The sequence below is a fragment of the Prionailurus viverrinus genome, chromosome C1 (genome assembly GCF_022837055.1).
Source record: "Prionailurus viverrinus isolate Anna chromosome C1, UM_Priviv_1.0, whole genome shotgun sequence".
Taxonomy (NCBI): Eukaryota; Metazoa; Chordata; class Mammalia; order Carnivora; family Felidae; genus Prionailurus; species Prionailurus viverrinus.
In genome coordinates, this window is record NC_062568.1 from 23,064,582 (window position 1) to 23,081,771 (window position 17,190).

General features: G+C 42.6%; 2 protein-coding genes across 3 annotated transcripts; both read left to right on the forward strand.

Annotated features, from left to right (window-relative positions):
- Positions 1-1,203: 1,203 nt before the first annotated feature.
- On the forward strand, positions 1,204-3,032 carry LOC125172941 (gamma-crystallin A). Its single transcript, XM_047871590.1, has 3 exons — positions 1,204-1,212; positions 1,317-1,559; positions 2,760-3,032. The coding sequence occupies exons 1-3, from the start codon at positions 1,204-1,206 to the stop codon at positions 3,030-3,032; spliced, it is 525 nt and encodes a 174-aa protein (XP_047727546.1).
- Positions 3,033-12,827: 9,795 nt separating this feature from the next.
- Positions 12,828-15,151, forward strand: LOC125172945 (gamma-crystallin B). 2 transcript variants are annotated; one of them, XM_047871598.1, is made up of 3 exons: positions 12,828-12,836; positions 12,932-13,180; positions 14,876-15,151. In XM_047871598.1, exons 1-3 carry the CDS (start codon positions 12,828-12,830, stop codon positions 15,149-15,151), a joined length of 534 nt encoding a protein of 177 aa, XP_047727554.1. The 2 variants fall into 2 exon arrangements, with proteins under 2 accessions (XP_047727554.1, XP_047727555.1); XM_047871599.1 differs by having other exon boundaries at positions 12,932-13,174.
- Positions 15,152-17,190: the final 2,039 nt, after the last annotated feature.

The window sequence follows — 17,190 nt, forward strand, 5'->3', positions numbered from 1 at the left end:
TCTGTGGCTATTGCTGTCTCTCCTTTTGCCATCTGCACATCTGCTTCACGTGCTGCCCAAGGACTTGCCCAAATGGTGTTGTGAACACTCACTGGTAGCTGTGGTTGGCTATCCTCTCGGAGCCCTCCATGAATCACAAACTGCCATCTTTCTACATCCCCACAGGGGACAAAGACGAGTCAATAGGTTGGCAGCGGTGGAGAAAGCTCTTTGGGCAGTCACTTGGGTTCTAGGAAGCAGTGACACTCCAGGAAAGGAAAAATCAGGCAAATCATGATGCTAGTTCTGAAAACAAAAAGCAACCTTAGACGACCGTTGGTGGGAGAGAGGGAATGGAAGGATCCTGTATGTTTTCCTGCTCTCAGAGGGTCTCACAGGGTCTCGGGAAATCTCTTTATTTTTAGCCCAAGGAGAAGTGTTCGAGCTCAAAACAAAATATACTTAGTTTCAAAATTTGCTGCTTTTCACCAGCAACTCAAAGTTATACATTACAAATTGAGTTTGTTTCTCATCCCATGAAAGTAATATATACTTATGTAAAAAAAAAATAAGGCAATCAAAAACAACCAAAAGGAGAAATAAAAACATAAAACTAGGACCTATCACTTTGCCATTTATTGATAACCACAACTGACATTTTGGTGGATACATACACCATTGTTATCTTTTTTTTCCCCTACATAGGCATACGCAAAATGCTTTTATCAAAACCATATCATACTGATGAGGTAGTTTAGAAAATGTAATTGTCGCTCAATTAGAGGATTTTTTTGGTCACCCTTAGCACTTCAAGTCCTTCTGGAACTCGTAGGATTGTCATGAGTCACCCCAGATGGAACCACCAACCTCATCTCAGCAGTTTCCATAGGCAAACACCACAAAATGCTGGGCATGTAATGTATTTCTAGAGAGCTGCATAGGATGAGAAGTGCGCCCTTTGTCTCCAAGGTCATAATGGCTCTGCTGACTTCAATTCCTTTCACTGGAGCTAGTGAGGAGAACTCGAAAATGCCAGAGAGAATGAGAGCCCCCTGCCCCATGATCCCAAATGAAAAAAAGAGAGAGAACATAGAAATCCCCTCACGCACTACCCCCAGGCCCCTTTTGTGTTGTTCTTGCCAACGCAGCAGCCCTCCTGCTATATATACCGGCTGCCACTCTTGTCCCCATCACACTGGACGCTGATCATCGCTGCCGACAACCATGGGGAAGGTGAGCCACCCGAGCGAGGTGCCATGCCATGTCTGTTGAGCGCCTGCTGTGTTCGGGGCACTTCCCCCGCTGACTTCTGGCTGTCCCCTTGTTTTCCACCTCAGATCACCTTCTACGAGGACCGGGGCTTCCAGGGCCGCTGCTACGAGTGCAGCAGCGACTGCCCCAACCTGCAGCCCTATTTCAGCCGCTGCAACTCCATCCGCGTGGACAGCGGCTGCTGGATGCTCTACGAGCAGCCCAACTACTCGGGCCGCCAGTACTTCCTGCGGCGCGGGGACTACCCGGACTACCAGCAGTGGATGGGCCTCAGCGACTCGGTCCGCTCCTGCCGGGCCATCCCTTACGTGAGTCTTGCTTAAACCAGACTGATGCAAAAGCATCACTGATCCGTCGTGGTAAATTCCTGTTTGTAAAAAAGTCAGTTTGTTTCAACCCAGGACTAGTGTTCACAGTAAGGATAGCAATGCCTGGCTCTCACGCCTTGAAAAGAAAATTGTGAGTAGGCTTATGAATCACTGGAACCTGTCTCTCTCTTTTTTTTTGTTACTTAAGGACAAGACTTAAAAAAAAAAAAAAAGGACAAGATTGTTTTTAGGGCACAAGAAATCACAACAACATAGCCTCTAAAGTTAAATTTGGTGGCTTTTAGCTGATCCCTAAATTCGAAATAAACATCACCTTGCTCAGAAAAGCTAAAAGCCTATTCTAGATCATTACCTTTTATTGATAGAAACACTTAATAGACTCTGGGAGAACAATATCAGTGTAATGTGTGCTGACTGTATTAGTGACTGTTTTCTATGCAGCCTCTATGGCATAAGGATCTAGAAACTAGAACGATATGTCTCAGCTTCCTCCCTGCCTCCCGGGAGTCATTATCACCTAGTTTCTCTCCAGGGTCGTTAACTGAGATTCACGAGCCATGGTCCTCCTCAGAGCACTGCTTCATGTTTGTCAAACATGTTGAGTTTGTGTCTCTGATTGCTGATGATACCAAATTATGTGGTATGTCAAGTGGATTCAAGAAGTGAAACCAAAAGTAGGCTAGAGAAGTTTGCAGATGCAAAAAGACATATGAATATAAGAGGAATTTCTTTGAAGCAAGAACTTCAAATGGCTCAGGTGACTTGGTAAAATGTCAGACATGTCAGAGTAAATACAAACTGTTGTACATTCTGAGTGAAAAGCGACTTAGAAACAAGCTTGTTAGGACTCAGTTATATGCAGCCATAGTGGAAAAGAGTTCACATCCTCTCTGCAGACTCACTAACTACAGTTGGGCCCGATGGTTTCCTACAAAGGACTTTTGTGACCTTTATTTCAATGTTTGTTTCTTCCACAAGACAGTCCACTGGTCAGGTCAGTCTTATTTTAATATTCGTCCTGACTTATTACGAATTTCCAACAATGTGAGGAAAGGACACATACTCGGCAGGATGGTTTGAAAACCATGCTTCATGAAGGTACAGGCTGACTGAGCCACTTTTACGGAGATCGGGGAGGCACACAACTGATTTTTCTTCTTTTGTTTATTGTCACAACAGACCAGCTCTCACAGGATAAGGCTGTACGAGAGAGATGACTACGGAGGCCTTGTGTCCGAGCTCACTGAGGACTGCTCCTGTATCCACGATCGCTTCCGGCTCAATGAGCTCCACTCCCTCCACGTGCTGGAGGGCTGCTGGGTCCTCTACGAGATGCCCAACTACCGGGGGCGGCAGTACCTGCTGAGGCCGGGGGACTACAGGCGCTACCACGACTGGGGGGCCATGGATGCCAGAGTGGGCTCTCTGAGACGGGTCATCGATTTGTACTAGGCTGTGTGTTTCTTGTGGTGATCCACGTCAAAATGCAATAAAGATACAAATTGTGTTCCTGGCACTAAGTGACTCTTGTTCATATTTAAACAATAATTGAGTTCTAAGGAATGGTGACCCCTGGCAACTTACCTGACGCTGAAGATCAGGTGTTTTGAGTGTTTACGGACTTCCTCTCGGTCAGGCAACTGTATCTGTGAAGGCCCCACTCGCGTCATGGGAAGCAGGGAGAAGCACTATGTCTGCTTCTACAACCCACGATCTGCAAAAGAGAGGAAGGGCAGATAGAACGAAAAACTATTCGACTATCGACAAAAGAAAATAGAATGAGTTGTGGCTGGGACACCAAAGACAAGAGATTGCTGGAAAGCTTAGGGCAGCTGAAGTCTCAGATAAGATGAGTCAAAAAAAGCTGAGTGAAGACAGGTTTTTACCCAGAATTCCCAAGGTAGAGAAAGTCAAGCATGCTTGATGCGTTCAACTGGTAGGAAAAGTGTGTATGCTAAGAGTTAAAGGGCCTGAGTCGTTCCTGCTTCTGCTAATTACTAGTAAAGTGACCAACTCAGATGAGTTTTTTTAGGGACTCTCCCAGTTTTAGCAATGAAAGTCCTACATCGTGGGAAGCCCCTTAGTCTCAGGTAAACCGTGATGGTTGGTTACCCTACTTACCTGGCTTATCTCTTTGATCAAGTCACTTCTTACCCTCTCTGTGCCTGAATTACCTTATTGAAGACTACAAGTGGATAAGAAATTCCTGCTTCACTAAATCCCAGTACACTTATGATGAAAACATAAGGAAAGATTGTGAACACACTTTGTTCTTTTTAAATTATTATACAATAATTATTATATTATTATTCTACATTACAAATGCAGAAAATTCAGGCACCCTCAGTGTCCCCTCATTTTCAACGGTGCGATATGGTCATCTTTGTTTTGGATTCCAATATGAATTTTTATCAGGACTCAATTACCAAAGACTCAATCATGCAGAATGAAGTATTAATATTTACTTCCTGCATACCTCTGGAGTTTCTTTCCACTTAAAGCTGCTCTCCCAGAATGCCAATTCTCTTTCCAAATTTATATAAGCAAAAATAGTGCCCTGTCCCAGTTAACTTCTTTGTCAAAATTGAGAAGCTGATTTTAAAATTCATATGGAAATGCAAGGGACTTAGAGAAGCCAAAACAATCTTGAGAAAGAAGAGTGAAGTAGAAGTATTTCTCGATTTCAGAACTTACTACACAACAACAGTAATCAAGACAGTGAGGTACTCGCATTGGGTAGACATAGAGGGGAATGAAATAGACAATAGACTCGAGAGTCCAGAAATTAACCCATGTGTCAAGAGACTTTTGGGGTGCCTGGGTAGCTCAGTCACTTGTACATCTGACTTCAGCTCAGGTCACAATCTGCACTGACAGCTCAGAGCCTGGACCCTGCTTCAGCTTCTGTGTCTCCCTCTCTCTCTCTGCCCCTCCCCTCTTTGTGCATGTGCACTCTCTCTCTTGTTCTCTCTCTCTCAAAAATAAATAAACATTAAAAACAAATGAACAAAAAAAGCAAGACAGTGAGGTCCTGGGTACCTGTATGTCTATATGGGCAGACATATAGATGAATAAAATAGACTCGAATGTCCAGGAATTAACCCATGTGTCAACTGATTTTTGACAAGGATGCTAAGATGATTCAATGGGGGAAAGAGCAGCTTTTCAATAAATGGTGCTGAAACTACTGGACAATGACATGAAAAAGAATGAAGTTAACCCCCTATTTCACACCATATATAAAAATTAACTCAAAAAAAAATCAAAGACTTCAGTGTAAAAACTCAAGCTGTAAAACTTAGAAGAAAACACAAACATATATCTTTGTAATCTTTTATTAGGCAATGATTTCTTAAATGTGACACCAAAAGCATAAACCACAACAAAATCAATTGGACTTAATTATAATTAAAACATTTTACACATCAAAGGACACTATCAAGAAAGTGAAAAGACAGCTTATGGAACGGGAAAAAAATATTTACGAACTATATACCTGAGTACATGTATCTAGAGTCTAGAATATATATATATATATATATACATATATATATATATATACATATATATACATATATATATATATACATATATATATATATACAGAAAACTTGAATATATATCTTTCTGAAGAAGATATACAAATGGCCAATAAACAAATGGAAAGATGTCCAACGTTATTAGTCATTAGGGAAATTCAAATCAAAACCACAAGGGGATACCACTTAATACCCATTAGGATAGTTATAATAATTTTAGGGAAAAAAACCAGAAAATCACAAATATTTGTAAGGACATAGAGAGATTGGCATGCTTATAAGTTGCTGGTGCAAGCATAAAATGGTTCAGCTGCTATGGAAAACAATTTGGCAGTTCCTCAAATAGTTAAACATAGAGTTATCATATGACTCAGCAATTCCACTTCTAGATATATATTCAAAAGAGTTGAAAGGAGTGTTCAAACAAACATTGTTTATAGCAGCACTATTCACAATAGCCAAAAGGTGAAAACAACCCAAATGCCTATCAATGGATGATTGGATAAATAAAATGTCATATACATATTACGGAATATTATTTGGCCACAGAAAGGAATGAAATACTGATACCTGCTATAACATGAATGAACCTTGAAAACATTATGCAAAGTGAAAGAAGCCAGTCATATAAGAATATGTATTATAGGATTCCATTTATATGAAATTCCCAGATTAGGCAAATCTACAGAGACCATAAGTAGATTAGTGGTTGCTTAGGGCTGGGTGGGGGATGGGTGGATAGGGAATGAAACTAAAGAGTACAGGATTTCTCATTGTGGTGATGTGCATGTTCTAAGACTGACTGTGACAATGATTGCACATTATCTATGAGTATACTAAAATCACTAAACCTTAGGGGCCCCTGGGTGGCTCAGTTGGTTGAGCATCTGACTCTTGATTTCAGCTCAGGTCATGATCTCATGGTCATGAGATTGAGCCCCGAGAAGGACCCCACGCTGACCATGGAGACTGCTTAAGATTCTATCTCTCTCTCTCTCTCTCCCCCTTTGCCCCTCCCCTGCTCTCTCTCAAAAAAAAAAAAAAAACAAAAACAAAAAAACAAAAAAAGCAAAAAATTGTTTAATTATATACTCTAAATGGGTGAACTGTATGGTATGTGAATAATATCTCAATAAAGATGTTTTTAAAAAATAATGCTTTAGGGCACCTGGCTGGCTCAGTTGATAGAACATGCAGCTCTTGATCTTGGGGTTTTGAGTTTGAGCCCCATGTTGGGTATAGAGATGACCTGAAAACAAACAAACAAAAAAATCAAGTAAATAAATAAATAAATAAATAAATCTTTAAAAAGGTAATGCTCTGCATAAAACCTTAAGTAATGAAGATTCTTTTAAAATAAGATTCCTTCTTGTTGAAGGAACTTGTGGGATAAATTATAAATATACACATATTATCAAAATGTTATGGCTTTTATCAATACCAAATATGCAGAAGATTTGAGGTTTTCTTGCTGGCCTAGCTAAATCATTGTGTTGTCCTATAGTTGGGTGACTAATGACATATGAGCTTTGTTGTTTTTTGGGGTCTTTTTCATATGAGTTCTCTTTTAACAAAAAATTAAAAGCCAAGTGACCTGTGTCACTGAAAATAACTTTGTTAATTTAGGATTTGGTTTTGTTTTAATCTGGTGAATTTACAGGCTTAGAAAATAGCATTTCATCTCACAAAGCTCAGTCTGCCATGAGTTTCCTTCTTCGTAAAATGAAGGGTATGGACAAGATGAGCTCTGTATTTCCTTCCAGATCTGATACTTTAAGACTCTTTTGGGTTTCAAAGTGGGGTATCTCAGTGGTTACCAAAGTGGGGTATCTCAGTGGTTACCAATGCAGACTTTGAGGTCCATGGACTTGGATTCTGGCTTGACCACCTAATGGCTGGGTGACCTTAAGCAACTTGCTTTACCCTCCCTGAGCCCCAGTTTTCCCACTTACATAATCTTATGAGGAATATATGAGCTACCTCATGTACAGAAGCTAGCCTATGGCAGGAGCTCAGTTACTAGTAGCCATGACTCTATCAGTTGTGTCTAATTGTGCTACATACATGGACTTGATAAGGAAAAGGGGTCGGAATAAACGAGCTGTTTTCCAGAAAATTCTTTTAAGTCAAGGAAATGTGAACATCTTCAATGTCCCTTTGACAGTCACCCAATACTACTGTCTTAGAAGTCTACACCCAAATAAATAAACAGGGGATTTCAGAGCTTTTTATGGTCAGTTAATGCTGATTTCTTCAGCCTGGCAGCAGTCAGTCATTGAAGAGTCCACTAGAATTTACCATAACTGTTAAAGACAAAGATTTCAGGGTTTGTAGGGACACAGCAGGCCAGTTGGAGGCTGGACCTTTGCAAATTACAAAAAAAAAAAAAAAAAAGTGTGACATTGAGAAATGTGTAATTTAGGGAAGAGATACCTAGAAGTGTATAATTTAGAAGTGTATACCTAGAAAGGTAATATCTAAAACAAACCATTATTACATGGAAAGGCAATTAGTTTAGGCCTTGGGGGCTGACAGACTTGAGTTCAATCCCCAGTTCCTCCACTTACTAGCTACATCTACCTTTTTGGATTTGTTTCTCTATGGTGATCAGTACTGTTATTAGACTTAGTCAGTCAGAGATCTTGGCTTGAACTGGGTGCTTCAGGGAGCCTTACTCTAGACTCCCAGCTATAATCGTTCCCACAGGACAGAAATCTGTTGGATCCTGGAGACAAGCCTACACTTCTTCTAGACCACACACCTTTTACCTGGAGCTCCAGAATTCCCTCTATTTAGACCCTTGTTTCCAAGACTTAAAGGAGAGTCTTTGCCTGGCCTATCCTCCCAAGGCCACTGGGAGTCAAAAGGCGGCTGTTTATGGGAAGTGGAGGGGGCAAGGAGCATGCGGATAGAGTGTGTATACGTGAGGGAGTGAGAAGCTGGAGGGGGCTTGATTTATGCTCTTGCCCCAGATCTCACAAACATTTGGGAAAGTTTCCATAATAACTGTGCTGTGTTGGCTACATGATGTACTTTGTACCAGATTCCTGGTACAATGGCTGGAACATACTAGACACTCTTTATACAGTAGGCTATTCATTAATACCTATTATTAATAGGTAGGCTATTTATTAATACCTATTGTTATTTCATCACCCGAGCCAAATGAGTGCTGTAAAATTTGCTGCAGTTTCAATCCTAACCACTTAAATGAAGGTAGACATGGCTTCCTTCAGCAGAGTGTCATGTCAACGATGTGCTGACGAACTCGAGAGATTTCTCTTGGGAGTGGTTACCAGTGAGTCAGGAGAGAAGTCTGCAAATGCTTCAGGAAAAGCCAGCATGTAAACTAAAACATTTGTGTGGGGAGAGAGGCAAAGGGTAATGAACTATTTTCACTGAGGCTCCTAACAGGCCTCAGGCAACTATAATGGCTCCTAAATGAATGATTTTGTTTTTACAAGAAGCCAGGCTTGAGGCGCAGGGTTGGCTCAGTCAGTTAAGCGTCCAACTTCAGCTCAGGTCATGATCTCCCAGTTTGTGAGTTCGAGCCCTGCATCGTGCTCTGTGCTGATAGTCCAGAGCCTGGAGCCTGCTCCAAATCCTGTGTTTTCCTCTCTCTCTGCCCCTCCCCAACTCGTGCTCTATCTTCCCCTCAAAAATAAGCATTAAAAAAAATTTTTTTTAAAAGAAGAAGCCAGGCTTACAGTAGATACTTTCAGATATTTTGATATACAAGTTTATTTAACCATTGAGTTCCTAGAGGACCTTAAACAGCTTTCTAATTTTTTTTCCTGATGTAAATGAGACCAGTTCTTCCAAAAGAGAGTTTTACAGTTACTTTTAAAGAAAAATAAAATGCTTGTACATAACTTGAGAGATAAACTCAGTATTCAAATATTTCTGATAAAAGCCTCATTGGCCTCAGTGCCCTAACCTCTGACATATTTTAGCCTGGGCTGCTGGCTGATAATACAAAGAGACATTACAAAGCATGCCTTGCAGCCCCCGGGACCCCAAGTCTCATTCCATTGATCCATTCATCTTTTAAAGTACAAGGAGGTAGCTAAGAATCTTCTTTATCATTTTCCTTCATAAAAATGTCGCTTATCACTTTTTCCTTCATTTCCGTTCTCTTTCTCAGGCCACCTCTCTTGTCTCTCATGCTTAGACACTAGAGGTAAGTTCTGAAACCTTCACAGCATACCCCAGTGGTGCTTAAAACCTCCCCACTCCAAGAGCAGGCCTCGCTGCCCTCTGCACACACCAGGCTGCCTGGTTTCTGGGCCATTTTTACCTCCCTTCAAGTCCTCCCAGGTCAACAAAGGCGGGCAGAAGAGGAAGCATCAGAACCAGAGCGGTAGCTGAGTGAGTGGGAGAAACTGGCTCCCGTGTCTCTGAGCGTCCACACGGGTGACCTCACACGGGAGAATTATCGTTTTCCAAAATAGAATTAGAATCATTATTTTTTCATGTTCTTCGTGCTTCCAGGGCTCCATTTATCCACCCACCTAACTGATAAATCATTATGGGGGATAAAGGAGTATGACATGCTCTTATTCTTGAGCTCATGACCTTGCTGAAGACAAGGAAAAGAAGTAATTCGACAAGAAAGGCAAGGCTGCAGTACTAAGTTGGATGGTGACGAAGTGCATGTAGGTGCTCGGAGAAGGGACAGCCGAGTAACAGCTGGCCTGAAGAGGGGGTGTCCTAGGAAGACGGGCCTAGGCTGCCTTGAAGACTGGGTGAGCTTTGATAAGCCTCTGGGAAGGGAAGGCATTCCAGTATCGAGGAATGATTCTTTCCCTGGGCCCGGATCCTCACAGACATCTTGAGTTCAAAAGGCAGAATGGGAACAGGTTCTCCCCAATAAGCCCTCCTGCACTGTCAAGATTGAAAACACACGCCCCCCACAGTTTTTCAGCTGGATTGTGTCTATTCCTACTATTTCTCTACTTAAACGTGAAAGAGTGTAATCAAACAATGAGAGCAGGGACACTTCTTCTGACTTGTGCTTTACGTATCAACTTCCCTTTCCCGTACCGCCTCAAAGACCTCAAAGGCACTTTAACAGAAAGGACACACAACTATAAGGTAAGGGAGAATGAAAGACAAACACATTTAAAAAGACTGCATTGGTAATATAGAAATGAGGAAAAGGGCAAAATGCTACTGTTGGCCAAATCAGGCCTAACTCACCGGTGGGTCTGAAATGCGCCCCCCCACACACACAAGCACTCATACCCTGAGTCTCTGCTATGGCTGATGATGACCTTGGCTTCTGTATTCTCAGTCCATCAACCACAGTGGGCTGGGTGTAGAACGGGGGTTTGTCAACGACCTCACGGCAACGTGTTCTTGGGGGGATTTCCCCTACTGCACGTTCCATCGCAAGTTACCTCTTCTGAGTGCAGCAACGACCACTCCAACCTGCAGACCTGTTTATCCACAGCAACAGGGTGTGTGCAGGTGGACAGCAAGAGCTGGACGCTCCGTGCCAGGGCGTCTGACACCAGCAGTGGATGGACTTCAAGGAATCTCTCTGCTCTGACTGCACAGCCCTCGCCTATGTTATTCCTTTTCTCGGTGCCTTGCTTCAAGACCACCTCCAGATGGTAGTCGTCATTTGACTGTGAAATCAAAGTTACCAAACGGAAGACCTTTGCTAAATTAGATCAAGCGTTCCAATATATGCAATTATCCACGGATTGCATTTAGTCTGTATACAATAAGCAGAAGTGTAGACACCATGACATCAAAGCCCAGAAGCAGAAACTTATTTCTTTATTTATAACATTTTTTAATGTTTTTATTTTACTTTTGAGAGAGAGAGAGTAGGGAAGGGGCAGAGAGAGAGCGAGACACAGAATCTGAAGCAGGCTCCAGGCTCTGAGCTCTATTAACGTTATCATCTTTAGCATTTATTAAAATGTGAATGATATATATTTTTTTTTTTACCACTGGTATTGCTTTACAATGTGCCATGTACTTTCAAATCCATTATCTCATTTGATTTTCATCACCATTCCTATTTTATAAGTCGGGAAACCAAGACTACACAAACAGCCACAGAAACTGCAGAAGTGCGTGCAGATGGAGGTGTGTAGGCATTGGTCCCTGAATGCGTTCTCCATAAATGGTGTCTATTCAACAATTTCATGGTGTTTGTAAGCACTGGGAAGAAAAACAGCTTTAGAGGAAGCAGTGTGGATGCAAGGCACGGGATAGGCAGGGTAGGTGGTCACAGTTAGTGTCACTTGCGAGGGTGTAGGTCCTGACAGCACCACTCACCCCGTACCCGCCCCCAGTCCAGGTCCCTGACGCTCGAACATTGGAAGCTGACCATTGGAACCGACAGGGCGACCATACGACTGACAGGGCCTGAGTGTAGGCCTCTGACGCAAGGCCTTAGAGGGTAAACCTATTACATGTCAACATAAATAACACATTTTTATGACTAATAACCGTATTTTCCAAAACAAAAACATTTAATGAAAGGATTGGCATTATTAGACATTTTTACAAATCTCTTCAACTCATATAGCCTCTGGACATAAACTCCACTGGGTGAAAAAAAGGTCAATAACATCTTGGTATTGTTGGGAAAACTGTTTTGACCTTCTGAACTTCCTGAAAGTGTCCCAGGGGCCTCAGGGGTCCCATATCACACTGTGAGATCATACGATCCAAAGGCTGCCATCTGGCTTGGGTGCCATCCACATCTCAAAAGTCTGAGGAAGTAGGTCGTTGGTATTTTGAGAGCTTCTACATTACTCCTTACAGTAGCTCAAACCACCCTTACCAAGTGAGCAAGCGTCCGTGATGGGGGAGAGAGAAGAAAGATCTTAAGACGTTGAAGGAGGGCAAGGATACCAAGATTAGGACATTGAAGGCGGTAGGGAATACAATGCCAAAGAACAGCAGTACTCCGGGCAGCCACCGGCAGAAGGAAGGAAGGATTTAGGCTCTCGGGGAGTCCTCAGCAAGTGAAGGAAAGTCATAACTATCTGCTTTCTCTCAGGTCAAAGCCAGGTATTGAGGGCCCACTATGTGCCAACCCTCTGCTCTAGGGCCCGGGGCACAAAGAAACAAGAGAGAATTCCCAGCCCCCAAGAACCTATGAATTTCCAGTCAAGAATCGATTTTACTCCAGATAGACCCCAAAATACAAACAATGATGACCACAGAGTCTTGAACCCGAACTAAGCTTTGTGCTTTTTAAAGCACTTTCACAGATTGTTTCACTTGGTTTCCTCTTCCTTAAGATTCCTCATTATTTAAATTCTGCTTTTTAATACGTTTTAAAAAAATAACACCAGTCCCCGAGCAGAATACATTACTTAGTTTAATTACCTTTGAGGAGTCAATGAAGCAGATTAGGCGACAAAATCAAAGCACGGGGGATAGAATTTCGCTCATCCTTTTGCTCAACTAAAAGAGTAAAGACTCTTTTCATTTTGGTGGCAACAACAGCTTTAGTGAATGAGAACAACCCGAACCTACCAGAAAGAATGAGAGAACCATTCAGCTAACCCCAATGACCAGGGGGAGGGGGAGCGGGGAGCTTGCAAATCCCCTTACTCACCGAAATGGGCCCCTTTTGTGTGATTTCCTGCGGAGGCAGCAGTCAGGGCTGCTATATATACAGCGGCACTCCCCCTCGGTCCACACAGCACCCAGCGAACACCTCCTGACCACTCTCTCCAAAATGGGAAAGGTAAGTGCTGGGTCCCTGATGCCGGGGGTTTGCCCTGGCGCAGCATCCTCAGCGGGGGCACATGGCCTCACGCTCCCGCACCTTCCATTTTGCAGATCACCTTCTACGAGGACCGGGGCTTCCAGGGCCGCTGCTATGAGTGCAGCAGCGACTGCCCCAACCTGCAGCCCTATTTCAGCCGCTGCAACTCCATCCGCGTGGACAGCGGCTGCTGGATGCTCTACGAGCGCCCCAACTACCAGGGCCACCAGTACTTCCTGCGGCGCGGGGACTACCCGGACTACCAGCAGTGGATGGGCCTCAGCGACACGATCCGCTCCTGCCGCCTCATCCCCCAGGTGAGTGTGGCTCTGTCTTTGTCTCTGGTCGCTTTGGAAGTGAAAGCCATGAACAAATACCATTCTTCAACCAAATCATTCCAACTACACAGCAGAAGGTGGGAGTGAGGCTACCGCATGTGGTCTGTTCTAAAAGGCTGTCTCAGATGGGAAGTCGGTCTTCATGAACCCTATGGTGTGTGCTTTTTTACTCACATGGTCCCAGATTTTTATATTTTAAATGGAATAAAAAATTAAAAGGCCAAAGTCTAATTAGGAAAAAGCAGGACAAATAGAAAACAAGTTGCCATCTGTGTAAGATATAACCTCTTTTTTTTTAATGTTTATTTTTGAGAGAGAGAGAGAGAGAGAGAGAGAGAGAGAGAGAGAGAGAGAGGATGGGTGGGGGAGGGGCAGAGAGAGAGGGAGACACAGAATCCAAAGCAGGCTCTAGGCTCTGAGCTGTCAGCACAGAACCCGACATGGGGCTTGAACCCATGACTGTGAGATCATGACCTGAGCCAAAGTTGGATGCCTAACTGACTGAGCCACCCAGGCGCCCCAAGATATAACTTAATGTCATCATTCTGAACTGTATCAACTCAGAAATAATATACCAAAATTCAGATAGATATAATCTGGGTCGGCTTAATTTTTTTTTAAGTTCATTTATTTATTTTGAGAGAGAGAGAGAGAGAGAGAGGGAGAACACAAGTGGGGGAAGAACAGAGAGAGAGAGAGAGAGAGAGAGAGAGAGAGAGAGAGAATCAGTCCCAAGCAGTCTCCGCATGTCAACACAGAGCCCAATGTAGGGCTCAAACCCACAAACCATGAGATCATGGCCTGAGCTGAAATCAAGAGCCCGACACTTAACCCAATGAGCCACCCAGGGGCTCCGGGTCTGCTTACCTGATAAACATATGTTTGCTTGCTTTGGCTCACTTTCCTATTTAATTATCTTCCTGTCCTCTATTTTTTATTCTGATACCATGGTCACTACCTATTAGTTTACTGAGAGGTATAAATTAAAGGAAAGGCCAAATCCAAAATCAAAGTTTGAGTTCAATATTTCTTAGAGAGTGATTTCACAGTTCTTAGAGGAATGTGTTGGAGTGTGGGAGGCACGGGTAATAGTGTCATCCAAACAGAGCTTAATGGAGATGGTTCTTGTTGCTGAGGGAAATAAAGACGGGAAGGGAAGAGACCAGAAAGGAAGTTTAAACACCAGATAAGTTGATATTGAACACAGAGATAAAGAAAATGTGTCATCTTATTTTTTACAAGAGATTAATAATCCTGTGTTCCATAATGTACATAAAATAGCTAAATGTTGATTCCTCTTTAACAAAAGTAATGTATCGAATGGGACTTTTCTTTCCAATGACTTACACTTTTCACCTTTGAGAAGGACCTTCTCTAACAACAAGCACTAACATGATCAATTTTATTTTGGACAAATCTTGTTGCTAGGGACAGAGATGTGGATGGCAGTGAAGGGTGGCTGAGTTCTGTTCCTCATATTACCCATAAATCACTAGATGCCTGGGTAGGTGATGGCGTGGGGGGCGGGCAAGGCTCTTTAACACTGCAACGTGATTGTTCTGGAAGCAAACCTGGACTCCAACAAGTTCTGGGTAGGTGTGGCCAGAGAGGTGCAGGAGCTAGAACACTTTCATTTCTCTCCACTTGTGTTCATTTACTTTTTCTTTTCTGCCACCCCAGCACACCGGCACTTTCAGAATGAGGATCTACGAGCGAGAGGACTTCAGGGGACAAATGTCAGAGATCACAGATGATTGTCTCTCTCTTCAGGACCGCTTCCATCTCAATGAAATCCACTCTGTCAATGTGCTGGATGGCTGCTGGGTCCTTTATGAGATGCCCAGCTACAGGGGAAGGCAGTACCTGCTGAGGCCCGGGGAGTATAGGAGATACCTTGACTGGGGGGCCATGAATGCCAAAGTTGGTTCTTTCAGACGAGTAATGGATTTTTACTAAAGTACTTACATTCTCCGCTCTTCTCTTTTAGAATCCAATAAAATATTTAGCTTGTGTTTCTCGCACTATGGAGTCCTGCTTTTCTTTTAATCTGTTAAGACTTCCTAAGCAATAATGGCACTTCACCAAACATAATGACAGATGTTTTCATGATGGGAAACCATAAGAGGAGTAAAGGATATCATCACCAGCCTTCTTTTAAAAACCATGTAGGCTCAAGGTTCCATTCGACTGGGCAAAAGCCATTTATGCTTTTAGAAGGATATGCTTTTAGAAGGATGCTCTTAGAAGGATAATTTTGCAGCTACAATGATAAATAAATAGTTATTGTAACACCCCAAGTTATCCTTCTAGGTTATCCCCGCCATCTTTTATATATAGTCCAAGCCTTAGCTAATGAGGGAAGTTGTTCTCAGCATCTAGACCCTTACTTTAGCTTCAAAAACAAACGAACAAACCGGCCACCCTCACCTGTTACGTGCCTTATCCTTCTAACAGCAGCCAATTCCATGTTCAGTACTTCATTCCTCCCTGAGGTTTTCAGTCCAAACAGAATTCACTGTCTCTTTGCTGTATATGCTTTATAGAAGAATTTCAGGATTTCTACCAAAACCACATACACATGGGGGAACTCAGCCCCGTATCATTTTAATAGGAAGTAAAGAATTATGACTATACATGGAAAATGATACTAAATGGAAAACAAGGAATTGAAACTTCCTGGAGAAGTTTGTTTGATGGCATGTATATTTCCTTTTGGTATGTTTATTTTGCAGGGGTGAGGTTCAAGCCCAAGTTGCATGTTGTTATCTACTGCACTATGTTGGCCATAGATAAAGCCAGATTTGAATCCAGCAGCCAAGACAGAGAGGGGAAACAAGATAAGTTCCATGACTAACAGAGTCCGTAACACAAATCAATTAATTACTCAAGGCTAACCTAACTGTTCCCAGTATCAAAACCTAAAAGAAAGTTTTCATGAGGGTCCTAGTAAAGAGAGTACTGAGCAAACAACATCCTTAGTATCATCCCGCAGTAATTAAATATGGTTCTTGGATCTTTCTTACAAAGTTGCACAATGAAACTGATGGCTTCAGATCAAAATTCAGCTAAAGTGCCCCATTCTTTGAGATTCTAATGAAATGGCTGAAGTGTCATCTCACGTGGAGTGGGATACTTGTGTACCCACTTTCTCTGACACATATATCCTCAAAGTCTCTTGGAATTCTGGAAAGGGAATGGGTTGTTTGTGCTTTTCCCAGTAACCCTCCACTCTGAACCCCTGCCTTGTCATTGGGTGGACCATTTTGTTCTCCCCCACATGACCAGCCCCATGCATCTCACTGACTCAGATGGGAGACAGTTTCTTTCCCTTGAGTTCCTGAACTATCTCTCATATAAAGCCTTCATGGGTGCAGATAGCTTTATTATACAGGTTGTGGGAGGAGAGATACATGTTTAGATCACAGCAGCACAACAATACAAATTTAAGATTAGATGACCTTGCTCTAAACAGTCTACAAGTTCCAACCTGCTACCGGATGGCCTGGTCTTCTTTCTCATTCTTGTTCCTCTCTCCTCTATTCAGAGCTGTACCCACATGGCTGTTCATTCTTTATAGCTTCCTTCCATCCTATGCCCTCAAGGGCTCCATATCTCCATATCTATGAACAGAGCAAGCATCTAATTTGTTGCTTAACCTGAGTCATTTTTGAGAATGAAAGGGTATTCTATTAAGGATTACACTGGGGCAAGAGGCATGAACCAGGAGTATTCCAGGCAAACTGGGGCACAAGGTTAGGCTATTTATAAAAGTTCTTTCCCTGGAAAATGGTCAGATTCTTGAATTATTTGGTATCAATTATTCCTAACTCTCAGTTCTTCAACCTTTAAACTCCCAACGATAGTATTAGCTTACTGGAAACATCAGCCAGAATTCTGTTTGTCAGTAATAATAACATCAGGCATAAATTAGAAAGCCAAAAGCTTCTTGGAGTGCTGGATTTCACATTATTTGCTTGGTAGACATAAAATCACAG